Genomic DNA, 10,612 nt, shown 5'->3' with positions numbered 1-10,612 from the left:
AAATTGTTTTCTAAACACTAGGAAATATTTTATTGATCGACTTTTGAATGTGTATAAAATTGTTTTCTAAATTTACTCCATGAGTGAATCTAGGACAAACTGTTATCTCTAAGATTAGTTAGGGGAAGCCGTCTCTTCTAGAATTAGTGGGTCAATTATTAGAAATAAAAGGGGCTTATATATAATAGATATGGTTATAAGGCTATAAGAGAATATCGTTGTTGCAAAAAAAGCTTCTTTGGTTTGTTTTTTAAGCTCAAGTAATATTTGCACATGGCTAGAGGTGTAATCGAATCCGAACAAAAAGAGGTTTGAACATGGTTTGGTTGGTATTTTCCTATCTTCGAGCTCGGATTAAGTTTGATTTAAACTTTAATTCTTAAGCTCGAGTTTTGTTTGTAATGAAATTAAATAGTTCGTCAACAGCTTGTGCTCAATTCGAAAATAACTTGATTAAAAATTAAACGAGTTTAGTTCGATCTCAATTCGTTAACATATCATTTTTAGATTGTTAAACTAACTCGTTAGGCACGTAATCGAGTTCGAATTAACGATGTTATTTTACTTTTAAATTTTATTTATTAAGATATTATTATATTTACAACGAGAATTGCCAAGCATCTTTTATCCATTTTACTCATCTACCAAATCTTAATTTTTCTCTTCAATACAACATATCTTCTCTATCTTCTCTTTTCTTTTTTCTTTTTTCTTTTTTCTTTTTTCTTTTTTCTTTTCTCTTTTTTGCATATATGCAATAACTATTGTCTGAGTTTGCACTACCACGAGTTTATTCTAATTCAGATCGGACTCGCATTGTAAGTACCTCAAGTAATTTTTAATATGATCAACTGAGCTAAGTGTTGTTATTTTGATGTCCTGTGTTTAAGTGTTTAGGAACTTATGAACATGAGAAGTTGAACGGAAGACGTAGTGATGGAGAAGGGTGGCATGAGAAACGAGTTGACGAGCTTGGTGCATCTGAGAGACGAAAAATTGGGTGGACAAGAAAGACACGCGCGAAGCGTTCAAGGGATGAGAAACTAGGAGGAAACCTACTCGAGGAGAAGATCGGAGTTGAATTCAGATGATCTCAACTCTAGACGGATGGAGCATCACCCACGAGAAGAAAGTCGGAAAAAGTCAACTCTAAAGTTGAGTCTTGGAGTCTTCAAGATCCGAGGCGCCTCATATGTGTAGAGGCATCTCGGATGAGCAAAATCGCTTTTGCCAACCGTCGGATTAAAGGTGTCTCCAATAGAGCGAGGACGTCTTGGATGAATAATATATGAGGTGTTGGGCATAATGCCCTTAAAACATTGTAAACATACTATGTTTATATTTTTAATAAATGTGACGCTTATTATCAAACAATTTTACTTGAAATTCATTATCTTGAATATCATAGCAAAATCCCTAGTTTATTGAATGTAACTATAATTTTAGTATATATAAGAGTCATATATACAAGTAGGTTAAAATTATGGATAATAAACTTAAATCGAGTTTGTGATGAAATTAATGTTTTTAATTAAAACATCACTAATGCGGCCCATGAATATTATGAATGCGATCGTCTTATCCAAAATGTTGATGTGGAGACATCTAGATCGGAGCATTTATATATAATGAAAAAAAAAAGTAAATTCGTTATCTTAATGGTCCCCTAATGTCAGCCCCACAAATATGGAGGGAAGTAAATGTAAGTACACAAGCATTAGACATATGATGGAATAAATCTCAAATCGTCAGTTCATGAGAATCGATTCCTTACCATTACATAAAAGATATCATGTATTTACCGTCTGTGTTATACTCTAGGGATATATTTATATATAATGATATTATATAGGACTTGGACTGATTTAATTATTTATTTCATAATAAATTGTTATTAATGTGAAATTTTAATTAAATCATAAGATGATCATAATTATATACTCCTATTGATTCTAATATGATTTTTAATTTACTTGTTTAAAGTTTGAAATTATGCATTCTCAAACCCTTGCATTTTAGATTTATATTTAAAATAATTGGCTAAAAATATGAATTCATATACATGGAGTTCACTCCTTCCCATGGGAGATAGAAGGACGATTCCCTTATTTGTTAATTCTGTAATTAAGGGTTAGGCCAAACTAATTTATAATTATATTAAAAATTAAACCACTCACTAGTGAATTAATAGTAGATGAGGATAAAAAGTAATTGGAGAGGTAAACGGAATATTATTAGCTCTAAGAGGGTGTTTAGCTAAATTTATTAAAAATAGCTTATAAACTCGTACAACTTATAAGTTGTTTTAGAAGTTTATAAAAAGATTAATCCATATATAATGATTAAATTAATGGACTGTTCTTTTAGTAGAGTAAAATATTTCATAATGAGAAAAAGTGCAATTCCATATTTTTAGTGGAGTGATAATGGAATTAATAAGTTAGGTAAATTAACCAAAGAGTTTAATTATTTATCTAATTTATTGGATCTTTTAATTATGGGTCAATGGTCTCCAGTAAACCTTCTTAATAATTGATGGATTAGAAATACTATTTAGAAATCAAATATGAAAATGGAAAAATGTTTCCATATGTCAAGGCTTGTAGATAACTATAATTAAATATGATTAGATCTAAATTATAATTATGAGATAATTATAAATTTAGATTATTATGGTAATATCCAAATAAATATTAATAATATCATATTATAAATTATAATTATGAAATAATTATAAATTTGGATTATTATGATAATGTCCCATATAGATATTAATAATATCCTAATCTAAATTATAATTATGAGATAATTATAAATTTGGATTATTAGAGTAATATCTAAATAGATATTAATAATATCCTAATCTAAATCATAATTATGAGATAATTATAAATTTGGATTATTATGGTAATATCCAAATATATATTACTAATATGTTAATTTAAATCATAATTATGAGGTAATTATAAATTTGGATTATTATGGTAATATCTTAATAGATATTAATAATATCCTAATCTAAATCATAATTATGAAATAATTATAAATTTGAATTAGTATGGTAATATCCAAATAGATATTAATAATTTCATAATATATTGAGAATATATTATACGTTATTTAATATCTAAAATAAAAATTTTAGAGAAATATATGTTTATAAATTCGTGTAATGTAAAGTAAGGATTGAGGGAAATTAATATATTTCATATACTTGTACTTAAACGTTTTTATGAAATTGATGAAAAAATTCTCGAACCTGAAGTAAGTATAAAAAAAAATCCTATACCATATAACCATAAAAAATCCATCTGCTATATATATATATATATATATATATATATATATATATATATATATATATATATATATATATATATATATATATATATATATATATATAGTATCAATGTTTTCATGTATTGAAATTTACGTAGAGGAAACACATTTTGATTTCTAGTGATTGTATTTTGGAATGCCACACACTGCCATAGGGATGAAGGATTATACTGGAAGAGTGTGGTTTCTACGCACTTCAGATTCACAAAAGGGAAGAAAACTACAAGAGGTTAGTTTTCTACAAATTATTTATTTTATAAATTTAATTTCATATCAGTTTATATTTATATGGGTGATTATGATATATAAAATTGCGTAATCGCTTCCGCTATTATTTAATTAGATCGAATATGTAAAATTGTTAAAGCCGGAATTATTCCAAAGTCCAAATAATTTCTTCTCTTATCTTATAGTTGAGGTGATAGAAGCTGGGACGTGGCGTTTCGGTTGATCATGTGTCGATTCCTCGCACTACAAAAATAGTCAAGAATAACGACTGAATTTTCTGTCGGCAGTTGCGGTTTTCGATAGAATACCGACGGAATTTATGATATCGGGATGGATTAAGTCGGCGCTCAATTTACCGATAGAAACTATATTCAGTCGGTACACCACAAAAAAAACCAGTGTTTTCGACGGGACTACCGACGGAATTAATATGCTGTCGGTAAACTCTACTTTTTACCGACGGAATAAATCATTCCGTCGGTATAACCGTGTGATACCGACGGAATATTAATTCCGTCGGTGAACTAACGATATTACCGACGGAATAATCCATTCCGTTAGTAATTCCGTCGGTAAAACCTAAAGTGTACCGACGGAATATGAATTCCGTCGGCAAGTTCCCCTAAAAAAACCCTAACCTCCTGTTTCCCTCACGCGCGCGCGGCCGACGGCTTCGTTCTCCCGTTCCCGATCGCAGGTTAGTTTTTGGTTTTTTTTTCCGGCGAGCGGCAGTTGCCGCCGGCCTTCGCCCACACGCGGCGGCGCGTGCCCGCAGTGGGCTTCCTCGCCCGCAGCGGGTTTCTGCGCCCGCCATCGGCTGGCGGCGTTCGGCTTCGGCCGCCAGCGGCCATCTGCGCCAGCCGGCGGCGGCCGCCTGCGAGCATCTGCGCCTGCCAGCGGCCGGCGGCCGCCTGCGGCCTTCTGCGCCCGGCAGGGGCCGGCGGCGGCCGCCTCCGGCCTACTGCTGCCGCCAGCGCCCGGCAGGGGCCGGCGGCGGCCGCCTCCAGCCTGCTGGGCCCGCCAGTGGTCGGCGGCGGCTGCCTGCGGCCTTCTGCGCCCGCCAGTGGCCGGCTGCGGCCTTCTGCGCCGGCCAGCGGGCGCCTGCGCCTACCTGCAGGTGTGCCGGCTGTTGTCGGACGCCAGTTGGCTGCTGGCGGCTGTGCCAGCCGACATCTGGTTGCTGTGCCAGCCGGCAGCTGGCTGCTGGTGCCACGAGAAATTTGAAAAATATTTTGTCTTAATTTTTTAGCTAAATTATTTTTATTTTGTAAACAGGTAGCATTTGCTGCTCTTCTCCAGTTGACCTACACATATTCAGGTAAAATTTACTAAATTATACTGTATGTCATTTAACATGATTAAAGTTAGAAATAGGTTATGTTAGTATGTTAATTTATAGCATAATATAGTCCGTTTGTTTGTTTTGTGTTAGTATCTTAATGTATGTTAATTTTTAGTTCTCAATATATTAGTTTTAGGTGAAAATGTCTATGAACAAAGCTTGGATGTACAATCGATTAGAAAAAGGATTTATCAGAGATGATTTTATTGCTGAAGTTGAACAGTTTGTGAACTTTGCTAAAAGTCACCCTGAATGTATGAACGGTGCTGAGTTACGGTGTCCATGCAATCATAAAAAATGTCAAAATAGAGCTTTCCGTGATGAGGATATTGTAAAAATGCATATATGTAGAAATGATTTTGTGTCAAATTACTACAATTGGTACTGTCACGGAGAACCTTATTTATATGAACCAATTGGACCTTCTGGTGGTTCGTCATCCAGGGCAACAGTTACTGCTCCTGAAGCATCAATTAATATTGATATCGCAATGCAATCAATGGTTCATGATACGATAAATGCTACAGTTGATTATTCTAATATAGATGAAACACCAACACCTGAATATCAGCAACTATATGAAATGTTAAAGCCTAGTGAAAGAGAAGTGTGGAAAGACATTCCCTCAGGTCATTCTCAATTATCAGCTACTGCAAGGTTATTAAATATGAAACCAGAACATCATTTTTCAGAAAGATGTTACGACGACATTTGTCAGTTGATGTCAGAATTGCTTCCTGCTGATAACATAATGACGGATAGTTTTTACAGTACAAAAAAATTGATCAGAGGTTTAGGTTTGCCTGTGGAGAAGATTGATTGTTGTATAAATAACTGCATGATATTTTGGAATGAAGACAATGATCTGCGTGAATGCAAAATCTGTACACACCCTCGTTATAAGCATGGTACTCGCATACCTGGGCAGAAGAAGAAAAAAATAGCTTGGAAAGTGATGTATTATTTTCCGTTAACTGCTAGACTTCAACGTTTGTATGCATCTGCTGCTACAGCTTGCCATATGACGTGGCATCATGAGCATGAGCACGATGGAGATATAATGTGTCATCCTTCTGATTCACCTGCATGGAAACATCTAGATGCTGTATTTCCTTCATTTGCAATGGAACCATGTAATGTGAGATTGAGACTTTCTGCAGATGGATTTCAACCATTTGGACAGTCAGGACAACAATATTCATCTTGGCCGGTTATATTAACACCTTACAATTTACCGCCATGGATGTGTATGAAAGATGAATTTATGTTCCTTACAGTACTTATTCCTGGTCCAACCAATCCCAAAGAGAAGATAGATGTTTTCTTACAACCTCTTATTGCAGAGTTAAATGAATTATGGAATGTAGGGTCGGTGATTTATGATGTTGGAAGCAAAACTAATTTTAGATTGCATGCTGCATTATTATGGACGATCAGTGATTTTCCAGCATACTCAATGTTATCGGGTTGGAGCACAGCTGGAAAATTAGCATGTCCACACTGCATGACTGATTCTGATGCATTTTCATTACCTTACAGTGGGAAGGTGTCTTGGTTTGATAATCACCGTAAATTTTTACCACTTGATCACTCTTTTAGGCGAAATAAGAAAAATTTCTTAAAAAATGTTGTAGTCAGAAAATTCCTGCCACTCCATGCTTCAGGTGAACAAATCATTGAGCAAATTGATAGTTATGGATTTCTACCAGTATCACAATCTAGTTCTGATGAGAAAAATAAATATATTGTTAGGATGTGCAAGTGTGGTTGGAAGAAAAGGAGTATTTTTTGGGAGTTACCGTATTGGAAGTATCTGCTTAGTCGACATAATTTAAATGTTATGCATATTGAGAAAAATTTCTTCGATAATATCTTTAACACTGTGATGAATATGCCTGGAAGAACTAAAGACACTGCAAAATCACGCGAGAAATTAAAAGACCTAGTCAATAGACCAGAGTTGCATCAAGATGAAATAACTAATAGATTTCCAAAGGCTTGTTATACATTGGACAAAGATGGCAAGCAAGCTTTATGTAATTGGTTGAAAGAAATCAAATTTCCAGATGGTTATGCATCAAATATGGGTCGATGCGTGGATATGAATAGATTAAAGATGTTTGGAATGAAAAGTCATGGCTGTCATGTATTTATGCAAAGACTTATTCCAGTAGCTTTCCATGACTTACTTTCTCAAAATGTTTGGCAAGCACTCACTGAATTGAGTCTATTTTTTAGAGATTTGACATCAAGGTGTATTACGATAGATGATATGCTTCAGCTAGAAACAGACATTCCACTCATATTATGTAAACTGGAGCGCATATTTCCACCAAGTTTTTTTGATTCAATGGAACATCTACCAGTACATTTACCATACGAGGCACAAATAGCAGGTCCTGTGCAGTACAGATGGATGTATCCATTTGAACGGTTTTTGAGGAAATTAAAAAATAATGTTCGTAACAAAGCAAGAGTTGAAGGGTCAATATGCAATGCTTATCTAGTAGAAGAAGCATCTTCTTTCTGCTCATATTATTTTGTTGATAGTGTGCAAACAAGACATCGCAGGTGTCCTAGAAATTCTGATGATGCTTGTCAGTCGATAGATCCATCTATGCTTTCTATTTTTAAGTTTCCTGGTAAGTTAATGGGTGCATCGTTTGCTAGATGGTTAACCGAGGAAGAATATCATGTTGCAAGAACATATATACTCTTAAATTGTGAAGAGGTCAAACCATACATAAAGTAAGTAAACTTCTTAAATCAAACAATTATCCTTTGTTTAATTATTTTGCTTGATATCCCAATTTTAATATAATTACTTATTTTCTCAGCTTATACGAACAACAATTATATCTCCAAAACCCATCAATTGGTGCAAGTGAGGTAGCTACAAAGTTAGAGACCGAATTTGCACTGTGGTTTCAAATATATGTAAGTTAGAAAATTTGTGAAATTTTTAAGTTCATGTTTATTAAGAAGTGTACTAAGATATATGTTACTTATTTTTATAGGTGAAAGATCGTAGAATATCAAATGTGCAAGATGATAGGATAATGAATATTGCATCATGACCCCTTCGTAAAATAAAGGTGTATCCTGGTTACTATGTTAATGGTATTAAATTCCACGTGGCACAACGAGATTCACGAAGATTAACTTATAATTATGGTGTTTGCGTCAAAGGATATGTGGACAACAATAACACTGAATTTGATTATTATGGTAGACTTGATGAAATCATAGAGATTGAATATCCTGCATTACCAATAAAGAAGTGTGTGTTGTTCAAATGTTCATGGTATGATCCGACCCCAAGAATAGGTACTCGAATTCATCCAAATTATAATTTAGTTGAGGTTAATGCAAATAAAAGATTCAACAAGTTTGAGCCTTTATTTTCGGAATACAAGCGGGTCAAGTTTCTATCTTGAATACCCTACGAAGAGAAGAAGATCTAGTGAATGGTTGTCTGTTTGTCGAATCAAGCCTCGCTCGACCATAGAGATGCCGAATACAATCACTGCTCAAAACCATGATGCATTTCAGAATAATGAAGTGGAGATATATTCAGTTGATTTACAACACCAATCTACTTCTCAATTGCTTGTAGATGCTAATGACATTTACGAAGAGATGGATGATGGGGAGATGTCCAACAGTGAGGATGAAGTTGAACTAAGCTCATCTAGCAATGAGGACATAGAAACTGTTAATGTTGACTAGTCAGATGTTAATGATGATTAAATATTAACATTATTATTTCCGTCAGTAAGTAGATTTCCTTAATGTTTTGTATTTATATTATCAGGTTTTTAGACCTTTTTATGATGTGTTGCAATGTTATTTTGCAGATATTATCATGGCAGAGCAGCAAGCTGTGGCACCCCGTGGCTACAAAGTCCTTACCGTTGTCGGGGACTCGTAAGTATATTGTCTTATTAATTATTCAAGTTTATATATAACATTAGTTATAATATATTTCTCATAACCTAAAGGTCTATTTTTGTGCAGGTTCACTCCGGATGGGCGCAGAGTTGCCACATATATCACTGTAAAATTTAAGGAGCGCGTCTGGTACTACATGGAGGCATGTAGACCAGGAGATGAAGCTATTTTATTATAATGAATTTGTGGTAAATAAATTTAATATATTTAATTCACATTCTATAATATAGTTATCATTTATATCATTTAAACTAAATGTTTAACTTATAATTATAGAAAAGATATACATGGGTGGACGGGCAAGAAGATCAATTTAAAGCTACATGGAATACTTATTGTGCCAAACTCTACAGAGATCATATGTATTACATGAGAAAGAAGGGCACTAGGCCTGCGTATGTTTCGGAGGCGATATGGAGTGCATGGACGGCCACCTGGGCTGCAGAAAGGTGGCAAGCTAATGCCGAAAAGGCAAAAGCAAATAGGAATACAGAGCCAGGTGGCCCGAGCACCGGAACCGCTCGGCATACGTCAGGATCCAGATCTATTGTTGAGCATACCATTGATCTGGTGAGTATAATTTAAAATTATACTTTATAACAAATTTTGTATTTATTACCAACCTTGTATTGTTGAGCATACTAATTTTTTCCTTAATTTATAAATGTAGGAACGTGAGCTTGCCCGACAGCCTACATGTATGGAGATTTTTCTGAAGACCCACAAGAAGAAGGATGGGTCATTTGTTGATTCTCGATCTCAAACTCTACATGTAAGATAATTAACTTTATTACATTTGTTCATTTATATCTTGATTAGTAATTAGTAATACATATCAAATTGGATATTATATTATTTTTTATGCAGCAAGAAATGACAGAACGGGTGGCTCAGGCATCTCAGCCATCAGCAGAGGGTGGAGAGTCACAGTCTTTATCCACCGACGATCTAAATGAGATATATTATGATGTTGTCGGTGGAAGGACAAAAAACTCCACCCTCTACGGCCTTGGCTCTCAGGCCAAAGTGGCATTTGATCTTTTGAGGAATCCAGTAGGCCGTGCTAGTTCCTCTTCTTCTGGTGAGATGCAGTCTTTAAGACATGAAAATCAAGAACTGCGGTCTCAACTGAAATCAATGGATCAGAGGATGGCCGATATGGATCAGTGGAGAGCTGATGAGGAGAAGAAGAGAGCTGAATGTGACAAGAGTAATGAAGATCTCATGGCCCAAATGCGGGCAATCGTGGCTTCTTTCACCCAAGCATCACAGGGATCTGAGTCACAGGAGACTCAAGATCTATCAGACGGTGGTCGTTAGCTTTTTGAGGTTTGTTCAGCTATACTTTAGTTTTTTATTTATTATATAGAACGTGAGCCTGTTTTGATATTATAACATGTTTATTTCTAAAGGTTTTATTACTATATGTTTCAGGAGTCACGTTCAGTCATATATACATATTGGCTCTTCACTACATCATTTGCTCACTTTTTGTTTAGGTATTATTTCATATAAAATTCTTAATATATAAATATGCAAACTGTTTATTTAAACATCATTTTGTATTTGCCTTTTTACAGGATTTTCTCTATGATTTCCCGTTCTTGTATTATTGGGACTACATTTTAGTTCGGTATGTGTTATGTAAACTTGATTTTAGATATGGATATGTGTAGAATATATATTCTGTAGATTTAGTTAGCTGGATTATATGGAATATGGTTTTTTTTGTGGATTTTATTAGTTTGTGAT

The 10,612-nt window shown here is 34.6% G+C and overlaps 1 protein-coding gene and 1 long non-coding RNA gene across 2 annotated transcripts; both read left to right on the top strand.

Moving 5' to 3' along the window:
- The first annotated feature begins 3,496 nt into the window (after positions 1-3,496).
- Positions 3,497-4,791, top strand: LOC122022921 (ventral anterior homeobox 1-like). The gene is made up of 2 exons (XM_042581027.1): positions 3,497-3,568; positions 4,300-4,791. Exons 1-2 carry the CDS (start codon positions 3,497-3,499, stop codon positions 4,789-4,791), a joined length of 564 nt encoding a protein of 187 aa, XP_042436961.1.
- A 4,534-nt stretch (positions 4,792-9,325) lies between these two features.
- LOC122022653 lies at positions 9,326-9,870 on the top strand. The gene is made up of 3 exons (XR_006123053.1): positions 9,326-9,430; positions 9,531-9,632; positions 9,728-9,870. It is a non-coding gene; the product is annotated as an uncharacterized LOC122022653 (long non-coding RNA).
- The last annotated feature ends 742 nt before the right edge of the window (positions 9,871-10,612 follow it).

The sequence above is a fragment of the Zingiber officinale genome, chromosome 9B, assembly GCF_018446385.1.
Source record: "Zingiber officinale cultivar Zhangliang chromosome 9B, Zo_v1.1, whole genome shotgun sequence".
In the NCBI taxonomy this organism is placed as follows: Eukaryota; Viridiplantae; Streptophyta; class Magnoliopsida; order Zingiberales; family Zingiberaceae; genus Zingiber; species Zingiber officinale.
Note: the sequence above shows the minus strand (reverse complement) of the source record. Positions and strands in the feature narration are given on the sequence as shown.

Bases quoted from the DNA above. Each gene is read 5' to 3' on its own strand.
- LOC122022921 (XM_042581027.1), top strand. From the start codon at position 3,497: ATGAAGGATTATACTGGAAGAGTGTGGTTTCTACGCACTTCAGATTCA. The intron at 3,569-4,299 runs GTTAGTTTTCTA...GGCGAGCGGCAG, and splicing joins AGGGAAGAAAACTACAAGAG to TTGCCGCCGGCCTTCGCCCA.